This window comes from Octopus bimaculoides, chromosome 3 (assembly GCF_046866305.1).
Source record: "Octopus bimaculoides isolate indiv1 chromosome 3, ASM4686630v1, whole genome shotgun sequence".
NCBI classification, from domain to species: domain Eukaryota; kingdom Metazoa; phylum Mollusca; class Cephalopoda; order Octopoda; family Octopodidae; genus Octopus; species Octopus bimaculoides.
In genome coordinates, this window is record NC_142930.1 from 6,290,875 (window position 1) to 6,313,768 (window position 22,894).

The 22,894-nt window shown below is 38.6% G+C and overlaps 1 protein-coding gene across 2 annotated transcripts in view; it reads left to right on the forward strand.

Moving 5' to 3' along the window:
* The window catches only part of LOC106867188 (sorting nexin-17), a 54,037-nt gene that overhangs the window by 26,492 nt on the left and 4,651 nt on the right, over positions 1 to 22,894 (forward strand). Inside the window, exons 7-16 of one of the 2 annotated variants that reach the window (XM_089348521.1) lie at positions 691 to 781; positions 3,873 to 3,942; positions 4,914 to 5,006; positions 6,690 to 6,830; positions 8,246 to 8,308; positions 8,926 to 9,039; positions 10,074 to 10,151; positions 11,909 to 12,007; positions 13,662 to 13,697; positions 22,789 to 22,845. In XM_089348521.1, the coding sequence (XP_089204647.1) occupies positions 691 to 781; positions 3,873 to 3,942; positions 4,914 to 5,006; positions 6,690 to 6,830; positions 8,246 to 8,308; positions 8,926 to 9,039; positions 10,074 to 10,151; positions 11,909 to 12,007; positions 13,662 to 13,697; positions 22,789 to 22,845 (842 nt within the window). The remainder of the gene's footprint in view (positions 1 to 690; positions 782 to 3,872; positions 3,943 to 4,913; positions 5,007 to 6,689; positions 6,831 to 8,245; positions 8,309 to 8,925; positions 9,040 to 10,073; positions 10,152 to 11,908; positions 12,008 to 13,661; positions 13,698 to 22,788; positions 22,846 to 22,894) is intronic. The other variant, XM_089348522.1, reaches the window with a different exon arrangement.

Here is a 22,894-nt window from a genome sequence, read left to right on the forward strand (position 1 = left end):
TGGGGTGAAACCTGTAAGATGTCTTATTGTTCAGATTATAATGTTGTTAATGGACAAAGTCGTTAGAATCTTGATGTAATGAAACAATTTGTTTTAATTTAAGAAGACATGTAACCATAAAGGCACTTAATTAACAAGATGGCTTTAACCCTAGTTCCATCATTTTGGTATAATATATATTTCTGGCTTTGGCCCTCTCCATATCATACTCTTATACATGGGTCATATTAATTAGGTAACATAGCCATAATGTTGGTCTGTTTCTTTTCAAATTGTCATCCATCTATCTGTATATCTATATGCTGATGACACATAAAAGCACTTGTGCCAGTGACACGTAACAGGGAACCTGTTCTGGTAACATGTTAAAAAGACACCCAATACGCTCTGTTAAGTGGTAGGCATATTAGGAAAGGCATTCAGCCCTAGAAACCATACCAAAGCAGACAACTGGAGTATGGAGCTCTGGTCAGACCGCCTGGCCTATGCCAGCATGGAAAATGGACATAAAATGATGAAGACAATCATCATTGTGTGTGTCCTGTGTTTTTTTCATTCCTCTTTTTTTCTGTTTCTATTCCTTGTGTGTATATATGTGTGTATACGTGCAAGTCCTTGTGCATGCCCACATCCTTTGTGTGTGTATCCCCTATGTTTTTCTCATTCCGCTTTTTTCTATTTCTTTTCAAGTAATTCGTAAACTTCAAGATTTCGAATCCCCCTACATCTCTTTAAAAGCATTAAACAAAGATGGACCTCATTGTATTGTACTCCGGAAAAGGTAAAATTCCAGATTTTTTAATCGTTTTCCAAAATAGGCTTTTTTCTGAGAAACACCAACCCAGTTTTAAGAATAGGTCTCTTTCTAGATTTTCTTTAACAACGACAATGATGATAGTAATTAGCTCCTTATCAAAGTGTACTTCCACAAGTGTAGGATTTTGAATTTTCTTTTGATGGTTTGATCTGGAGGAAGAGGCTGTTCCCATGGTCTTTATGGGACTTCCAAGACCATTCAGATTGATTCCTCTTGAACAGCGGCAAGGGAAAACATGGAATTCTAGAGGATTGAGTGGGGCCCTGAGTAGAGGGATATAGCGTGGGCGATAAGAGTGATTGTTGAGGCATGAGATCAGTTAGTGTTGAAGAGTGAAGGCTGTGGTAGGATTGCTAGAGGAGTAGAATCGTATCTGTAGCCCAGAAATTGGACTATGTTGGTCCTTCAGCGAAATCAGATGGTTGACCTTTTTGTTAGTGACACCGTCTGAGATTTGAGAGCAGTATTCAATAACGAGTTTCATTTGTGCCAGGTCTTTAAACCATTAGAAGAAAAAACTAATACAAAATAAACCGGTTATTTTACTTTCATCAAAGTTTAATTACTGCCAGACCTTTCCATAACTTAGTCAAGTAATTAACTTTTTTTTTAAAGTTAGGATTATCATTTGCATGAGTTTCCTTTTCCTAACAGTTTATCAAAATAAATAGTTAGGAAGTATATTTAGTGTATAACCCTGATTATATTTAAAGAAAATAGTCATAATGGAAGGAAAAAATGGGAAAATGTTATTGGCTTTACAATAATTGTTTTATTTAGAAAATTGTTCTTCTTGTAATTTTAATTTATTTTGCTGAAGCTACAACTTGACAAGTGATCCAAATGCTAATTTATTAATCCCTGCCCTCTTATATTGGTTTCAAATTTTGGCACAAGGCCAGCAATTTTGGGGATGTGGGTTAGTTGACTACATTGACCTCAGTACACATTAGGATCGATATAATCGACTAGCCCCCTTCCCCCAAAATTTTCGAGGCCTTGTGCCTAGAGAAGAAATAATAATTACTATTATTAATTGAAGGTGGTGAGTTGGCAGACTTGTTAGCACCCTGGGTTAAATGCTTAGCAGTATTTCATCCATCTTCATGTTCTGATTTCAAATTTTGCCAAGGTCGACTTTACCTTTTTCCTTTCGAGGTCGATAAATTAAATACCAGTCGCATACTGGGGTCGATCTAATCGACTGGCCGCCTCCCCAAAAATTTCGGGCCTTGTGCCTAGAGGAGAAAAGGATAAATTAAGTACAAGAGAAGACCCGGCAAGCCAAGTGAGATCGCTGCCAGGGCCCCTGGACTGGCTCTTGTGTGGGTGGCACATAAAAGACACCATTTCGAGCGTGGCCGTTTTCGTGCGGGTGACACGTAAAAGCACCCACTACACTCTCTGAGTGGTTGGCGTTAGGAAGGGCATCCAGCTGTAGAAACTCTGCCAAATTAGATTGGAGCCTGGTGTAGCCATCCGGTTTCACCAGTCCTCAGTCAAATCGTCCAACCCATGCTAGCATGGAAAGCGGACGTTAAACGATGATGATGATGATGATGATGAAGTGAAACACTGGGGTTGAAGTCATTGACTAGTCCTCCCACAAATTTCAGGCCTTGTGCCTATAGTAGAAAGGATTATTATTAATAATAATAATAATAATCCTGTGGAATGCAATGATTCAGTGTGACCCTCTGATTAAAGTCTGATATTGCTGTTGTGAAGAGAAAAGAAAAAACATGCCTGATATTCAACATAGCATGTAGAGTGTACTGGTGCTTTTTATGTGGCACCATCACCAGTGCACTTTTCACATGGCACCATCACCAGTGACTTTTGCATGGCACCAGCACCAAGACTCTTTATGTAGCACCTTGGTTATTACTTACAAAGCAATTGACATATTAGGAAGGAAGAAGTGAACAACTTTGGTGAATTAATGGTGGGAAGTATGCAGGTTGTGGGCAATGAGTGAGCGTGGTACCAATAATGACTGGCACGCTTGGAAGTTGGTACAAATGTAAAGATAGAACACCTATGAAAATCCTCATTGCTTGTAGCAAGAGTTCTCCGCAGTATTCTTGAAGCATGATCAGTAAACAAGTGTTGTTTCAATCTGCTGGCTGTGGACAGTGACAATTTTCGTCATACCCAGCAAAATAAAGCAAAATTTTTCATGATAATGATGATGATAATGGGTTTTTTTTTTTGTTTTCCTCTTTTGTCTTGCAAGGTACTTGGTGACCCTGTCATGTAAAAAGCACCTAGTATATACTGTACAATGATTGACATGAAGCAGGGCATGTCAAAACAGACAATGGAGTCTAGTACAGCTCTTTGCCTTCAGAGCTCCTCTCAAACTGTCCAACCCATGACAGCATGGAAAATGTCAAATGAATAATAATGATAATAATATTCTTTTCTACTCTAGGCACAAGGCCTGAAATTTTTGGGGAGGGGGGGCAGTTGATTAGATCGAACCCAGTATGCAACTGGTACTTAATTTATCGACCCTGTAAAGTTGAAAAGCAAAGTCGGCCTTGGTGGAATTTGAACTTAGAAAGTAAAGGTAGACAAAATACCATAAAGCATTTCGTCTGGTGTGCTAACGTTTCTGCCAGCTCACCACTAATAATACCAACCTTTGCTTCAATAGTTGTTCTAATACAATACTTGAAAGTGCTTTGCTAAAATTTGCTCTTGTCTGTTAATAGATAAAATATGAATCAGTTAAAAGAAAGATTTTATGTTCAGAAATAACTCGCGATTCAAATTCACTGTCTGGGGAAGTAAAATGGCTTTTTTTTTTTTTTTGTACCAGTTTGAACATTTTTCATCTCTTCAACATCTCGCATTAAGAAAAAAAAAAGTCTCTTTAAACCTCCCTCTGTAATCTTTCACTAGATATCATTAAAATTGGCAGATTTTTTTCTGTTTTTTAATTGCCTTCTTTAATTTAATACTTTTGTTACCATTTGATATATCTGTGAACATTTTCTTCTAAACTTTTATTCCTTTTCAATTTTGATGATTTGTAATCTTTTTTGTCCAGCTACTGGGACATGCAGTACGATAATGACCTTCTCAATAACCGAGTGACATTGTCCTTGCTCTACACACAGGTGAGTTTGAAAACTGCTCCCTTTTTTTTCTTCTTTTTTTCTCATTTTTAGGTTCCAAGAGTGGCTGTGTGATTAAGAAGTTTGCTTCTCAGCCACATGGTTTTGAGTTCAATCTCATTGTGTGGCATGTCGGGCAAGTTTATTTCTACTATAACCCCAAGCTGGCCAAAGCCTTCTGAGTGGATTTAGGAGACAGAAACTGAAAGAAGCCCATCTCTCTCTCTCTCTCTCTCTCTCTCACACGTGTGTGTGTATGTGCGTCTCCTTGCCTCGAGATCATGTGATAATAATGATGTCATGCAAGCATTGTCAGTCATTCCCAATATTCTATGAAAACATGTCTGGCCATGGAGAACTTATTACTTTACTTGGAAACAAGTGAGGGTTAGCAACAGGAAAGGCATCCAGCAGTAGAATGTCTACCTCAATAAACTCCATCTGACCCATGCAAGCATGGAAAAATGGATATTAAAATGAGGAATGATGATTTATGATCATTTGATGTTATTTTATTTCATTTTTTGTCATATCTGATGTTAATCACTTAAGCTGAAACTAAATCCAACCAAGTAATTGAGTAAATTGTAACTTGTTAATTTAATTGCTTTAATTAGTTAATCAAGAAACAGATGTCATTGTTTAGTTTGTTTTGTTTGTTTTTGTACTTTACATTCAGACTTGTAGAGCTTTCTTTTCTGAAATTGAAGCTTAACCCTTTAAACCGTCTGTATCTGGCCAAAAATTCCACCTGTTTAATGTTCAAACTGACCAGATCCAGCCTCTCACACTAACCCTACAATGTCATTCTAAAAATAATCAATGACATCATTGGAATTTTGAAGCTCCAAGATAATGCCTGATTAATTCAAAACAATGTGATTAAACAAGTATTACATTTGACAGAATAATATTTTAAAATATTTTTTGACAGGTAGTATTTTCAAAATATTTTTGTTGGGAAATATTTTCAGGCAGTAAACGATATTGAACAACAATGGATTATAGCCACAAAAGACCAATTTTTACAACTATCAGCATTACAGCAAAAAGGATCCAAAAAAGATGTAAGTTTCCATATACTTATTGAATTTTAGAAATTCAACCATATTATCATTGCAATGAGTACATTTTTATTTGCTCCATAGCCTCTGTTTGATTTTTGATGTCGTGGACAGTCAAAAATGCTGGTATCACTCCATCTAAACATGGTCTCCTACATCATAGTGGTTACAGAACGTCTGGCAACTCACTTGGTAAACACCCACAAAATTATTAACAATTGTGCCAACAACCACCTTTTTGAATTCCAGGTGTGATATGTTCCACATTATGATGACATAACTTCGCCGTCTGCGTAATTGGCCCATACGGCATACCTCACCGACTGACACTGCTTGCTGTGTCTGTCCACTATTTATCAGTAGTGGAACAACCCACTTCTTACTTGGGGGTGTCTGCCACAACACCTCCCACCTTTGAGATTTTTTTTTCTCTTCTTTCAACATACTTTTATTTCTTTCTTTTTCTTCTAACCAGAATTTTTTTTTTTTCTTGTTCCACACGGAATTATATATTTTTTTCCTCTTTCAACACAACATCATTATTTTTTTTTTTCATTTCTTTTGCTTCTAACCAGAATTATTTCTCTCTTCTTATTTATTTTTTTCTTTGTTCCACAAAGAATTATATATATATATTTTTTTAAATGCTACAGGTAGTACCAGTCTACATTGTTTACTGGTAGCACCATTAACATACAGTGACCTGACTTAAAACCGCCAAATGGACTTATTATTATTTTTTGTTCCACACAGAACCATATTTTTTTACTTCAAAATGCCACAAGTAGTACCAAGTAGTACCTGGCTTAAATCCTTCACACGGGCTTCATCATCATCATTATCATCGTTTAACATCTGCCTTCCATGCTAGCATGGGTTGGACGATTTGACTGAGGACTGGCAAACCAGATGGCTGCACCAGGCTTCTATCTGATCTGGCAGAGTTTCTACAGCTGGATGCCCTTCCTAACGCCAACCACTCCAGGAGTGTAGTGGGTGTCCACCAGGCTGTCATGCTTGTCCACCAGGCCGTCATGCCTGCCCACCAGGCCGTCATGCCTGCCCACCAGGCCGTCATGCCTGCCCACCAGGCCGTCATGCCTGCCCACCAGGCCGTCATGCCTGCCCACCGGGCCGTCATGCCTGCCCACCGGGCCGCCATGCCTTTCCACCGGGCCGCCATGCCTGCCCACCGGGCCGCCATGCCTGCCCACCGGGCCGCCATGCCTGCCCACCGGGCCGCCATGCCTGTTCACCGGGCCGCCATGCCTGTTCACCGGGCCGCCATGCCTGTTCACCGGGCCGCCATGCCTGTTCACCGGGCCGCCATGCCTGTTCACCGGGCCGCCATGCCTGTTCACCAGGCTGTCATGGCTGTCCACCAGGCTGTCATGGCTGTCTACCAGGCCATTGTGCCTGTCCACCAGACTGTCTGGCCTGTCTTCCAAGCTATTGTATCTTCTCGAAACTTTTGCAGCTGATCAACAAAGCCATGTCTGTCATGAATATATTTTTACAGAGTTGTTTTGCCTTTTAGCTGGATGCATCTGATCTCTAACATTGTCATTTCGAATTTTTCTACAATTTTCTGTGTACTACTTTTCACCAAACCAAGAAAAAAACCATTCTTCCTCTGTCAGTATTTTCTATATTGCAAAGTGATCACTCTTTAATTCCTATTTACAGTATTTACAGTTTGTCCGTACCCTAAAGTATTACGGTTACATGCACTTCCGGCCATGCATAACAGATTACCCTGAAAAGAAAACCAATGTTTTGATTGCTGTGGGAAATGAAGAATTAAATTTCAGAATCCAGACAGGCAAGGTTTGTTGAATTTAATATCATTATCTTTCATATCTATCGCTGTGTGTTTCTTGTCATTCATTAATTTTATTTATTAGAGTTTTTTAGAGTAGAGTTCATTTAATTTGAAGTATTTACAAATTTGGTGACAGCATTACATTTGGTGACAGTTCATCTTTGTAAGATGGACATCGCTCTTTGTTCAGCTCTGATGTTCGTGACATAAACCTGTTGTCTTTGATTCAACTTTGGTTTTATGCACCGTTGAGTCCTGCTTTAGACAGAGTTTCCCCATCAAATTCATCATTATGGACTTCAGTCTTCATTGTCATTGTTTAACATCAATTATCCATGCTGGCATGGATTGGACAGTTTGACAGGATCTGATGAGCCGAAGGACTGCATCATGCTCCAGTATTTGCTTTGGCATGGTTTCTATGGCTGGATTCCCCTCCTGTGCTTTCTTCCTGTCACTGGCACTACTGAGGCCACCATGTGGCTCGGAAGTCAGTAAACCCAGGGAAGGAGGATGTGGCCTCTGCATGTTAGATGGGGGGAGGGGTGGATAAAGTAATAGGGAAGTGGTTGGAGTAGAGCAGGTTTTTGTTCTAGAGGAGCTACATGGCTACCCACATTTAGGAGAGAAAGGGAGAATGAATTGGTGGTGTCTCCTAAGAGACACCGTAGTGATAAGGCACCCAGGTGGCACTTCAGGTAGGAGTAACAGCAGTGGGTGGGGGTGGGGTGGGGTTCAAGAGAGTATAAAGGAAATGGGGGAGGGAGGGAGGTAGGCAACGTCTTTAAAGATTGGAGAAGGGTTGAGGGGAGGGGTGTGCACTAGTTGGGGAGTTTTCAGGGATGCTGGCAGTAGAGTGATGATGCTGTTGGACAACATCTCAAATGTGACATCTTTGGTCTCAGTTACCTTGTCGTCCCGTGCTGGCACAATGTAAAAGGCACCCATGCTGATGTAACATAAAAAGCACTCAATACCCTCTGCAAAGTGGTTGGCATTAGGAAGGCTATCCAGTCATAGAAACCATGTCAAAACAGAGGACTAGAACCTGGTGCAGCCCTCCAGCCTTGCCAGCCCCTCTCATCAGAGTTGTCTGTAAAATGGATTGAATTTTTTTCTTGAACAGACATGATGTATGATTCTTTGTTGCAGAATTGTAAAAAATGCAAATTTTTATTTTAAGAATTGGAAGCTTTGTATAATAAAAATGGTCACACTTTGCATTACCATAAATATACATCCATTTAGTCTATGAGATGCAAATCCACAGATTATACTATATATTTCACATGACAAGCAAATGAGTGATAGTTTACAAAGTCATCTGATGAATAAACCTTTTCATATATGTTTTATGAATGCTATTTATGCAATAGGTACTGTTTCTTATTTCTTTATATACCGTTTTCTTGAATTCTAGGACCAATACAAAGAAGGCTCTTTTAAAATCACGCGAATGAGATGCTGGAGAATCACGACAATAGTAAGATTATCTCTTCTATATCTTTAAATTAAAGTAGGACTTAATCATCATCATCATCATCATCATCGTTTAACGTCCGCTTTCCATGCTAGCATGGGTTGGACGATTTGACTGAGGACTGGTGCAACCGGATGGCTACACCAGGCTCCAATCTAATTTGGCAGAGTTTCTACAGCTGGATGCCCTTCCTAACGCCAACCACTCAGAGTGTAGTGGGTGCTTTTACGTGTCACCCGCCATATCTATATTTATTCAATTATTGCAGTAGCTTGTGTTGTTAGTTTGTGTTGTAGACAATTTGAAACCAACAAACTGACCTGATGCCTTGTAAATTTTATTGCTTGTTCCTGATAGAAATGGGGGATGGTTCTGATTTCTATTGGGTTATATTCTCAGACCATCATCATAGTATCCATTGTTTGTCAGCGTGGTAAATAGGCCTAAAAAGGAAGTGGTATGATTTAACTTTGTTGTTTGTTGGGTTCTGTATTCTGATAAGAAAGGCTTGGTTTATTTAAGTCGAAACAGAGCTGTTGGGTGGCAGGTTGGTGGGGGGCAAGTATTGGTGGCAAAATGTATTTCGATATTCCATCATATTGGTTCTGTTTATATTTTAGTATGCTGACAGAGATAATTGTAGTAAAAAGGACATGAAGCCACAATTGGAAATATCGTTTGAGTATCAGCTATCCAGAGATAAGCTTCAGTGGATTAACATCAAAAGTGATCAGGTAACACACTCGATTTATTTAATGTTCCATGAAGTTTTTTTTTGTTTTGTTTTGTGAAGGCGTGTGGCTTAGTTGTTAGGGCACTTGGCTTACAATCGTAAGATCATGAGTTCAATTCCCAGCGATGTGTTGTGTCCTTGTGCAAGACACTTTATTTTCACGTTGCTCCAGGTCCACTCAACTGGTAAAAATGAGTAGTACCAGTAATTCAAAAGGACCAGCCTTGTCGCATTCTGTGTCATGCTGAATCTCCCTGAGAACTACGCTGAGAGTATGCTTGCTTGTGAAGTACTCAGCCACTTGCACATTAACTTTACGAGCAGGCTGTTCTGTTGCTCAGGTCAACTAGAACCCATGTTGTTGTAACCGACAGAGTGCCAGGAGTTTGGTTTTAATAAATACTCTGACATTGGAATGATTTTAAAAGCAATTCTCTGAACCTGTTTCTTTTTTTGCAATGTAATAAGTTATCATCATCATCTTCATCACAAATCCCATTTTTCCATGACCCCCTAATTTACATTAGCTCCTTCATCACAATCTCTGTGAAAATTACTTTCCTGCATATCCTTTTGGCTTACCTATGCTTGCTTACTGTCTCCCATTGGTGAGCTGGCAGAATTGTTAGCATGCTGGATGAAATGCAGCATTTTGTCTGTCTGCACGTTCTGAGTTCAAACTCTGCCAAGGTTGACTTTGCCTTTTGTCCTTTTGGAGTAGGGTTTTGTGGTTACGAGTGTTGCACTCGTGATCGTAAGATTGTGGTTTCAGTTCCTGGACCAGGTGATGCATTGTTTTCTTGAGCAAGACACTTCATTTCACATTGCTCCAGTTTACTCAACTGGCAAAAATGAGTAGTCCTGCAATGGATCAGCGTCCAAGAAGGTATATATACACCAGAGAAACTGAGAAACCAGCCTCATGCTTCTCAGGGAATAATGTGGACTAACTACAACCATAAACTATTTTTGTTGAACTCTTGCTATTTGGTTCTTACTGATGCATGCCTTTTCTTTCCTTTTTTTTCTCTCCAGGCAATCCTAATTAGCATGTGCTTGGAAGGAATGGTGGATGAATTAGTAAGAAAGAAAAAAGGGAAAAAAATTAAAAAAGTAAGTTCAACCTTGTTTTCTTTTGGTAAATTTACAACTAGAGGTGGTCTGTGTCAGTAGGCCGTCCCTTCCAACTCCGATTGAAATTTCCCTAGTTTGTTTAATAAATCATCATCAAGCCTACAGTTCTATATTTAAGAGATGAGGAATTATGTACATTATTTATATTATTTACATTTGAAGGATATTTGATGGAAAAATACCTTAGGAACGAGAACCCAGGTTTGAAATTTCCCCAAGACACCTGATGAAGGCTGGAGGGTATATCAGTTGAAACATTGTGTTAACAACAAACAAGATGAGGACAAACATCCGCCAAATGTAAATAATGTATCATCAAGTCTGTTTGTTCGTGTTTGCATTGGCTGAATTAGTCTCAGCATCTCATCATTCATTAGTCATCTTGCACACACACACACGCACACGCACACGCACACACACACACACACACACACAGAGTAACTGACCCATTTTCCCCCTGCCAACTTTAATCTTGTCTGTGTCTTACAATGTGGACTGGGTACACTGTATCAGGCCAGTTGGTACTAGAGAGTTTTGACTAAATACTCCTGTCTAATTTGCATCAGTTCTTACTCAGAATTACTGTCCTCTAAGGTAGCAAGCTGGCAGAAACGTTAGCACACCGGGCGAAACACTTAGTGGTATTTTGTCTATCTTTATGTTCTGAGTTCAAATTCCGCCGAGGTCGACTTTCCCTCTCATCCTTTCGAGGTCGATAAATTAAGTACCAGTTGCATACCGGATCGATCTAATCGATTTGCCCCCTCCCCAAAAAATTTCAGGCCTTCTGCCTAGAGTAGAAAATAATTACTGTCCTCTTTGATATGAAAACTGATGTTACATGCAGAGACCTTATCTCATTGATATGGTTCAGTTGGTTTTGGTATGGTTCCAATGGTTGGATGCTCTTCTTGTAATCAACTGTTTTACAGCATGGACTCTAAGTAATAGGACTAAAGAGATTTTCTGTGACAAGATTAAATACCCACTTTCTTCTATATTACTTTTTAACTGGAATTACTACCCCACCAAAGGGAAATAAATTGACTGTGTTGTGGCCTTTAGAATCCATAGATTGTTTATTTGTTGAATTGTTAAAACTACTAAAATAGTTTTGATGTGTCTTGGGAGGAGCATTATGCCAATTTGACACACACACACACAGGTTCAGTTCCACTTCTTTATTGTTAGTCAATTGGTTAAATATCTAACCAACTAACTAATCCGTTGTTTATTAGTCAAAGTTCTTTCATCACTATTCGCGACCTTATCAGTAACTTAGTGATTTCCCCTCTACCTTCCCAATACACTTCAAAATTCATTTCAACACACAAATTCACACCAAGAATCTTGTTAACCAAATACAAAATACTAAAATAATATTTTTCCTTTATCAAATGGATTAGAAGGTGTTTGCTTTACAAGTGCAATTAAAGCCTATGTAGATGCACTCTTTAGTATTTTTTGCCTTTAATTAATAACACGTGTTGACTAAGGGATAGAGGAGAAGAAATTTCAAATTTATATTCATCCATAGAATGCCTTTATTCTTCATTGTTTTTAGCAAGTTATCCTTTCATTTTCTTCAGGATGGGTATTATTTGTAGATTTATGAAAAGCTGCACAAAAATCCCCCGTGGCTTTGCACAATGCATGTTGTGTGTTGTTGTTTTAATAGAGAATATAATGCTGCATGTTCAAGTTTTAAGATGTAATATCTTTTGTTCCCCTTCTAGCCTCAAGACCGAATGCATTATACAAGGGGAGATTACTTGAACAGAGACAATACGTCACCAATTATTTCCAATCAAAATATGAGTCGAACCTTCAGTGAGGTGAGTGTTTTGATTTTCTGTCTGTCTTTCCCAAAGTATAAAGATGAAGAAATCTGGGAACCCTGTAAAGTGATAAAGGATTTTAAGTTTGTATGACAAATTAACTTAGTTGTAAATGAGAGATCATTAGGCATCTCTTTATCATCATTTGCAGTGATGCTCAGTTACTTAAACTTCAGTTAATTATTTGCAACAGAAGAAATGGTATTAATATCAAAAGGTAATCTTTGTATCCAACTTAACATGGATACCTTGTTAGAATACCGAATACTGTGTTATTAGCTTTGAAAGAACCTGTAGGCACTTGATGCATAAAAGCACACATATAGATCATAGCCAATTGAAATTTGTCTGTCATGGGTGTCAGGATGTCCATATCACTTGATTTCGTTCTATTGGAACTCAACAATGTAGAAGACTGGTCGCTGCATGCCAGTAAAATATCTCATTGCTATTAAATATCGAATTTCAACAAACCTGATTTCATCACTGTGTGGTTTTACTCTACAAATAACATCGGATATATATCAAAGAGAAGTGCTGCTTAGTTATTCACAAATTTATACTAAATTTCTCACTGAAATTAGTATCAGGATTTAGTTTAGCCGGATGCTGGTGTAGGAAAAAAAGTTAATTCTAATAGGGGCTATCTTAATTGACTTGATTCCAAAATATTAGTAAAGCTTATTTTCTCAATCCTGGAAAGTGACCCTGCTGTGATTTGAACTCAGAACATAGACAAAATAATATTTCCAAACACTTACCCTGACACTTTATAATTTCTCTCAATTTACTGATCATATTCTTGCTGTCAGTATTTTCTCTCATTAACATCCAAAGTGTTATGCTTAGGGAAGCTTAAAATGAACAATCCTGAAATAAAATATAAGGTTTAGAAGCAAGGATTTTTTTTTTGATTAAAGATAAATAAAGTCATTAACTTTGAGGCTATGTTCAAGTATTTTCTGATTTAATCCCCATATAGCAAAAGGAAAATATTGATAATGTTGTTAGCTGAGAGATAGATTTCTGTTGGTTAAATATGAGCAGGATCTGTCACCGTATATTCCCACAATTTTGCACACATGACAAACTACTTTCAGTTTCTGCCTAGCAAATCCCCTCACAAGGCTTTAGATGGCCTAAGGTTATAATAGAAGACTCTTGCCCAAGGTGCTATGCAGTGAGACTGAATCTGGAACCATGTGGTTGGGATGCAGGCATTTAACCACACAGCCACTTCAGTGCCTACACACACAAGGAGAGAGAGAGATTGTCCTTGATATGTCTGCTACTGGAAGTGAAGTGTGTTGGAGTTTTATTTTTCCAGCTTTCACAGTGTTAACCAAGTAAGAGACATTGTCTTGCCTGTGGTGGAACATATTTTGTCTCTCTGGGAAGAATTACATTCAGGAGCCACTCCGCTGAAACCTCCTTCATCTTACTTCAGTGTCAACATATATTGCAGTAGTGCCAGTGATAGAGTATGGGATGACCAAATTTATAAAATATCTTTAACTTCTCTACAGATTAACGATAGACTCACTTTTATGATTATAGTAAATTTTTTTTATCTTAATGAAATCACTATAGAAATAATCATTAACTTTATGTAAATAACAAGACTGTTTGTTTGTTTTTTCTTTCCCTGCAGCCAGCTGGATTATATTTATACTCTGAACTTTTGGAAGTATGTGCGATCCTCATTGTGTTAGCATGTTATCTTTCCTTTCTCTCTCCTCAGCCATTTTCGTTGTTTTTATAGCTGCCTTTTGATATTTTATTTTCTGCATGGACAAGCAGTATTTTAACTTTTAGAGAAAACTTTTTGGTTTTTGGTTTAGAATATGGGGAAACAAAATGGCTTTAAAATAATTTAAATGTTTTTATTTCAGAAAAGGTTTTAATTCAGTCAGTTTTGTGTTGAAGCAAGTGGCATTTTTAATCTAGGAAACTTATATTTTGCTTTCATTATTTGGTTTACATTATTTCTTTTTATTTATTTATCACCTGCCTTACTTTTGTTTTGCAGTCTAATAACAGCATGGATTTACAAATATTTTCAATATTTTATTTATTATGCCAGTTTAGCACAGTGTTATATATATATAGCATTTTTGTTGTTACTTTATGTAGTAGTAGTAGTAGTAGTAGTAACGAAGTGGTCATAGAGTCTGTGCTGAGTTTTAAACTTAATGACAGCCAGTATTTTATACCTTTCCACTGTTGTTATGCTTGCCTTAATCTGCTTCACTCAATAATTAGTTATTCCTTATTCAAAGAAGACCAATTAAAGTTAAGAGCAGCTAACTCTAAAAGGACTTGTAAATTTCAAGCGTTTAGTAGAAAAGATTATTATTATTATTATTATTATTATTATTGTGATGGTGGTGAGCTGGCAGAATCATTAGCATACCCGGTGAAATGCTTGGCGGTATTTCTCCTGTTGCTGCATTCTGAGTTCAAGTTCTGCTAAGGTTGATTTTGCCTTTCATCCTTTCGGGGTCAATAAATTAAGTGCCGGTTGAGTACTGGGATTGATCTCATCAACTTAACCCCTCCACCAAATTTCAGGCTTTGTTCCTAGAGTAGAAAGGATTATTATTATTATTATTATTATTATTATTATTATTATGGTGGTGAGCTGGCAGAGTCATTAGCATACCCGGTGAAATGCTTAGCAGTATTTCGTCTGCCGCTACGTTCTGAGTTCAAATTCCGCCAGGGTCGACTTTGCCTTTCATCCTTTCGGGGTTGATTAAACAAGTACCGGTTATGCAAATTCGAGGCCTTGTGCTTCCAGTAGAAAGAATTATTATTATTATTATTATTATTATTATTATATAACAGCCAGTATTATTCCATGTTTGTATTCACAAATGCTAAACTCTCCTGTATTTTACTTCACCTAACATGAAACTATTGTTACTGAAATCTCATATCCTGAAAGCAGAACGAATAGAACTTTAGTTTATAAAGTTGAAAATTTTCATAAAATCTAAGAATAAAACAATGAAAGTCCTTCTGTCATCAGGTCTGTGTGGGTGACTGCTGTAAGTAGGCTTAAGCAGGGGAGATCATTGGGAGAACAACATCTCTTGGGAAAACAAAAACTGAACCCATCACTGTAAAAACCAACAAAACTCTTGTCAAGACTGAAATTACCATTTTTGGTATCAATTAAACTGTTATTGTGTGGTGCTTAATTACAGCTAAGTAGACTCAGCCAGTGATTTGTTTTCTAATATCTTATCAACTCAGTAGACACAATAACCTAATCCAATCTTTGGTTGTTCATTTTAGACATTTCATATTGTCAGGTAGTTTCACCTGTCGCATGTATCATTGCTGCTGCAGATTAAGAGTAGGCCTTGTAGCCCACATGTGAACCTGCCAGGGACTGATTTCTGTACAAGATCAGTCAACGTTGATCTATGACAGACAGCCGAAGAAGGAAGAAGAAGATTTCAGTTAGAACCCATTTATACTCTTTCCTTACTACAAAACTACCATCTCCTTGTCTTAACTCCTTTCGCTTGTCGTTTAATGTTCGCCTTCCATGCTAGCATGGGTGGGATGGTTTGACAAGAACCAGCCAGGCAGAAGCCTACACCAGACTTCTGTGACTATTTTGGTAGGATTTTTACAGCGGGATGTTCTTCCTAATACCAACCACTTACTAGAGTGGATTTAGTGCTTTTTACATGGTACGAGCACAAGCGAGGTCAGTTTTGGCATGGTTCTTACAGCTGGATGCCCTTTCAAACGCCAACCACTTTACAGTGTGGACCAAAACACAAGAGGGACCTGTCCCTCATGTCAGTTCCCAGCGTCTGTCTTTCTGGTCTCTGTTGCTGTAGAGAAGATATCCACTCCAAAATGCATGCATCCCAAAGTCTGGTCAGGTGATGCTGCAAACTGACTCACTGTACTCACACCTATTTGTGTGTAGAGAGAAATTTTCTCCATGGCAAAAACACAGTGAATGGCTTTTTTTTACAGGTTTATGCCTCAAACAGATCTGAACTGGTAACAAGTTTATATTTATACACCTCACTGCTTAGTGCTGTCACTCCATATCAAAACAGTGATCTCTTTTCCATGCTACATCTCTTGAATAAATAAATATACTTAACTATAGTTGTGTCCCTCCCTATTTTACACCCTGGATGATCAAATATTCAACTTTACTTCAAACAATTCTTGGTTTCTTGAGATTTTTTTCTTCTAATTGACCTCCACTATTAACATTTTCTTAACATTAAACTCACCTGAACCCTGATAATACTTGGTTACCTGGTCAAATTACTTGCGTTCATCCTCATTTACACTCATTTCTTCTTACATCTTCTTAAAACTTCTCTTTCTTTGCCATTTTAACATTCTTTTGCTTCTTGTCTTTCTCATCTGTCTTCCTTACCATCGACTTTTCTTTCGTAACGAGACAGAGAATCTCTGCTATCAACAAAAGCAATAATACTCCAAGCTTTCTTTGTTATATCTGTATTTTAACCCACCAAATGTTTCTCAATTCATAATTATGAATATAATAGAATTGTGGCAGATGTTCAGGTGCAATAAAGACTGCAAACAAACAGGAAACAACTTCTATCTCATTCCAGGGTGAAAAACTAGAGGTAGTCGATAGCTTCCGCTATCTGGGCGACCAAGTTAGTAGTGGGGGTGGGTGCGCTGAAAGTGTAGCTGCTAGAATAAGAATAGCCTGGGCAAAGTTTAGAGAGCTCTTACCCCTGCTGGCGACAAAGGGACTCTCACTCAGAGTAAAAGGCAGACTGTATGACGCATGCGTACGAACAACCATGCTACATGGCAGTGAAACATGGGCTGTAACTGCTGAGGACATACGTAAGCTCGCAAGGAATGAAGCCAGTATGCTCCGTTGGATGTGTAATGTCAATGTGAATACCCGTCAGAGTGTAAGTATCTTGAGAGAAAAGCTGAACATTAGAAGCATCAGTTGTGGCGTGCAAGAGAGACGATTGCGCTGGTATGGACATGTGGTGAGAATGGAGGAGGATAGCTGCGTGAAAAAGTGCCACACCCTAACAGTTGAGGGAACCCGTGGAAGAGGTAGGCCCAGGAAGACCTGGGCTGAGGTGGTGAGGCAAGACCTTCGTACATTGGGCCTCACCGAGGCGATGACTACGGACCGAGACCTTTGGAAATGGGCTGTGCGTGAGAAGACCCGGCAAGCCAAGTAAGATCGTTGCCAGTGCCCCTGGACTGGTTCTTGTGCGGGTGGCACATGAGATGCACCATTTTGAGCGTGGCCGTTGCCAGTACCGCCTGACTGGCTCCTGTAGGATTTTCGAGCGAGATCGTTGCCAGTGCCCCTGGACTGGCTTGTGCGGGTGGCACATAAAAGACACCATTTCGAGCGTGGCCGTTTTCGTGCGGGTGACACGTAAAAGCACCCACTACACTCTCTGAGTGGTTGGCGTTAGGAAGGGCATCCAGCTGTAGAGACTCTGCCAAATCAGACTGGAGCCTGGTGTTGCCATCCGGTTTCACCAGTCCTCAGTCAAATCGTCCAACCCATGCTAGCATGGAAAGCGGACGTTAAACGATGATGATGATGCTCTGTTTGCTGGAAGCTGGAACATATTGGCAGTGGAGAGTGCTTAAAGGGAGGGAATCACTTCTAAGTTTTTTTTTTTCTGTTTCTTGTTGAAAATTCTTATTGAAGAGTGAAAAATGAAGAGAGGAGACATTTTTGGTATAGTTTTTTTCCTTTTATTAATAATGGCGTTGTTGTGTATGGTTCCATTTTACCTTACTTTAGAATTATTCCTTCCTTCAAATATTCAAGGGAACAAATTTTAGTTGTCTCCTCTTACATTTTGTAAACATTTTCAAAAAACCAAATTGTAAATTCTTCTGCAATTAGTTCTATTTAGAGTTGTTTATACAAAAATTTAATTTATTACTTTATAGTGTGTGTATGGAGGTGTATTTTTGTGTCCCCCTCATTTTGACATGGAGCCATTATTGTAAAAAAACATCTCCATTACACAAACAGTGTCCTTCTTTTCCTGTCTTCTGTGAAAATATGTCTGGCCATGAAAAAGTATTACCTTACTTTGAGGGTTGACAAGGGGAAGGGCATTCAGTCCCTCAAAATCTGCTTCATTGAATCTCATTCGACCCATGCAAGCATAGAAAATTGGATACTGAAACGATGATGATATTTATGTATATATGTGATATGCATTAACTGTATGTGTGTATGCGTATGTGTGCATGTGATGAAAAAAGTTATACAGTACACATTTAGAATATATAATTTATTTTATTCTGTCTTGACCCAAATCATTTATATCAGTGATAAATTACTGGATTAAAGTTTCTTTTTTTAACTTTGATCAGGTAATTCCAGGTGTGTCTACTTGACAAATAATCCCTATTCATTTAACGTCTTTTCTTGAATAGGTTTCCCTTGTAAATACGGTCTCTCTCTTTCTCTCTCTCAACTGAGTTCCTCCACTTCTGCTGAACAAACTTCCATTGAACTCTTCCTCCCCCTCTCCCCCCTCATGTTGGTTAATATTAGTCATTCTAATGTTTTTTCACATGCTTCTTTCTGTCTCTTCATTGGCCAATTAACTGGGTATTTATATAGAAGTGGAATAGTTGGAGAATGAAGTAGGACACATCTTAATTGAGAGATAAATTCAGGAAGCAATACATATTCAAAATAAACAATGTGTAGTTTACAAATTCCTGATCACAATTCTTGCAAACTTGGATCTATCATTCAAGTCATGTCAATCTTTATTCATCGCTCTCCAACAGTTGAAGGAAGTTGTTCAATGTTCTGCAATTCCTCATGCTGTGTAAAACTCAAAAATGTTGTCTGATTATTGATTAACTTAATCTGGAACACTTGCTTTGAAAATGGTAAAACTTTAGCTGGAAAGAACCCACCTCAAAATAATCCTACACAAAGCAGAAGTTATTTTTTCCTAAACCAAACTCTTAAGTTTTGTGCTACTTTCTTTAAATCTCCCAATTCTGTTAGAATCAGTTTTGATGAAATGGCAGTTGGGTCAGTGTAAAAGGAACAAATCATAGAAATGTAAATTTTTGCATGAATTTGGATGAAATTTGCTGATACAGTATAACAATCATTGGTGTATATTGTGAATGTGGTTTTTACATTTGTTGTTAATTTTTTCACCTGTTGTCTTTATCACTTTGACCTGCCCAGGTAGGTTGAACACAGGTAAGTTTATTACACATAGATGTTTTCATTTATATTTACAAGATATTTATTCCTGAGCATTGGTTTCCTTATCATGGCTGAACTTGTGCCTCAGGTGTCTCCTTCAATTTGAAGTTGCACATCTCCCATTAGAAAAAGAATTCCAAGACATATCTTCGTTTCTTCCATTCAAAGACTTTGTACGGCTCAACAAATTAAAGCTATTTCTACTTATTGTGGAGGCACATGGCTTAGTGGCTAGGTAGCTGGACTCATCGTCATAAGACTGTAGTTTCAATTCCTGAACTGGGTGATGTGTTGGGTTCTTGAGCAAAACACTTCATTTCACGTTACTCCAGTCCACTCAGCTGGAAAAAAAGGAATAATCCTGCGATGGATCAGCATCCTGTCCAGGAGGAGGAATATATGCACCAAGAAACCAAGTAACTGGTCTTATGCTCCTTATGGAGTGATGTGCACTAATCAACCTCAGTTGTCTTGCCATATGCCCACAGGCATATGGCGTAGTGGTTAAGAGTGCAGGCTACTAACCCCAAGATTCTGAGTTCGATTCCAAGCAGTGACCTGAATAATAATAATATCGAAAAATACCTCAGGAATGAGAACCCAGGTTCGAAATTTCCCCAAGACACCTGATGAAGGCTGGAGGGTATATCAGCCGAAACGTGTTAGCAATAAACAAGATGAGGACAAATATTCGTCAAATGTAAATGATGTACATAATGTAATCAACCTCTTATTGCAATAATTCTTTTCTCCACATAAACCTACCAGTCTTCACAGGCCCTACATTTAAAATTCAGGAGTAAATTAATGAAAAGTAGATCGTAGGAGTGACTGTAGCTTGCTTACCAGCCACATGGTTCCGGGTTCAGTCCCACTGTGTGGCACCTTTGGCAAGTGTCTTCTCTTATAGCTTCAGGCTGACCAAAGCCTTGTGAATGGATTTGATAGACAGAAACTGAAAGAAGACTGTTACATATCGTCATCATTATCATCATTTAACGTCTGCTTTCCATGCTAGCATGGGTTGGACAATTTGACTGGAGACTGGCGAACCAGATGGCTACACCAGACTCCAATCTGATCTGGCAGAGTTTCTACGGCTGGATGTGCTTCCTAACACCAGTATTTATGTATGTATGTGTTTGTGTGTCTGTATTTGTCCCCCCAATGTCACTTGACAAACGATGTTGGTGTGTTTAGGTCCCCGTAACTTAGCAGTTTGGCAAAAGAGACCAACTGAATAAGTACTAGGCTTAGAAAGAATAAGTCCTGGGGGTCGATTTGCTCGATTAAAGGTGGTGCTCCAGCATTGCCACAGTCAAATGACTGAAACAAATAAAAGAATAAAAAAATTAAAACAATGGCAATTACCCCCCCCCCACACACACACACACTGCACATATGTGCTTGTGTTTGTCTTTCAGTGCTAAGGAATCTGTGTTGGTTTCTTTACACTCCTGTAACTTAGCAGTTCAGCTGAAATAAGACATGACTTCTGGGGTGAATTTAATCAGCAAAATCCTTCTTCAATGTCGTCCAAAGTCTGAAGCCAATAAAAGGTTAAAAGCTGTATGTTCTGCGTTCAAATTCTGTCGAGGTCAACTTTGCCTTTCTTCCTTTTGGGGGTTGATATATTAAGTACCAGTTGCATGCTGGGGTTGGTTTAATTAACTGGCTCCTTCCCGCAAAATTTTGGGCCTTGTGTCTAGAGCAGAAAAGGAATGTATTGAGTGCCATTGGGGGGGGGGGGCACCAGCACTAGTAAGAACACCATGCAGTCTGCAAGGCTATAAACTGAGCGGCGGGGGGTACTTTGTTAGGAGATTAGGGAATAAAGAAGGGGTAAACTATGAGAGAAAAGGGTTGAAGCAAGACAGATTCCATGCTGTGTAGGAGAGTCAGATGGTAGAAGAGAAGAAGTGGGGCGATCAGGGTGGAGATTAAAATCAGGGGGATGATGGGTCAGAGAGGACCCTTTAAGGTAGAAAGTAGGGCAGAGGGGGTAGGAGTGGTGAGTGGGTTGGAAAAGAGATTTCTGACAGTAGAGCAGTAGAATAGAAATGATGATACAGTAAAGAGGATGAGAGAGAGAGAGAGAGATAACTTGCTGTTGGATGGAGAAGAAAGAGAGGCAGGTGTGGTGTAATGGGGGTGGGGTTGGAGATAACTGGTCATTGAAAACGAAAAGGAGGGATGAAAGATGGAGAACAAGCAAATTGGGTCTGGCTAAGAAGAAAAATGGTTTCAAAGAACTGCAGTTAGGGAGGTGATGAGTAGTGGGGATGCCTTGTGGGGGAAGGAAATTGAGGAAAGGGCCCAGTTGTGCATATATATAGTCTGGCACTGGTCATTGGGACAACCTGCTCATGAAATTAACATGCAAGTGGCTGAGTACTCCATGGGTACCCATAATGTAGTACTTGAGGAGATTCAGCATGATGCAAAGTGTGACAAGGCTGGCCCTTTGAATTAGTTACATCTCATTTTTGCCAGCTGAGTGGACTGGAGTAGTGTGAAATGAAGTGTCTTGTTCAAGGGAACTGAATTCATGACTTTATGATCGAGAGCCGAATACCCTAACCACTAAGCAGGGGTTAGACAGAATTTATTGAGGTAGAGCCTTTGTGGTTGGATGCCCTTCCTGTTGTCAACCCTTCTCTGTTTCCAAGTAAGGTAATGATTCCCTATAACCAGGCATGTTGTCACAGAATATTGGAGATGAACGACACTGTTATGTGATGTCAAGACGAGACACACACTCACAACAAATTTCTTTGTTTCCATCTACCAAATCCACTCAGATGGCTTTGGTCAACCCAAGGATACTTTGGTCAAGGCCAAACCACATGAAGCAAGATTCTTAACCTCACAACCACGCCTGTGGCCATATATTTAATAAGAGTTTATGGTTGTACAATGAATATGTGTTTAAATTCTAAATAAAACTTTGTAGATGGAAGTATAGGAATGTGGATTGAATTGTGGGCCTCTTACCTTTGTTCTTCTACAGGTAGTTATCTGTAGATATTTTCCATAGTTAAGAATTGGTTTCTTTCTGTTCCTTACTTTTATACACATCCTTTTTGTCTATTCATTCCTTTGATTCCCTGAATTAGTATGTCTTAGATTTCTTTTATTACAAGCTCCTCTGTGCAAACGAAAATTTTCCATTTTCTTTCCCGTTCCTTGCCACTGTTTTCTCTTGCATCAAACAAAAAACTCTGACATTTGTCTTCAACATTTCAGAACTCCTGTTCAGGTTATTTACAATAACTGTTGCACTCACACATGCACTGGTTTAACAAACTTTTCTCCCTATCACACTACATCACAACTCATTTTCTCTCAGCCATATATCTATAAGCAATTATGTTTTCACATGCATTCATGAATTATTTTCTATATCATATAATGTTGATACTAATGACTCATTCGTACCATTTTTCAATTAGAGAGATTTTCCTCTATTTTAAGAATCTTTTCATTCTTTCATTATTATGTTTGGATTAATCTTATTTTCTTATTTTTCCAGAATGACTACCAACAGAGCGCCATCAACAAAGCTGTAGATTCTGTGAAAAAGATATCTGTAAGTAGTTGCCACACTTTATATAGTTTTTCTTTCTCTCTGTATTATA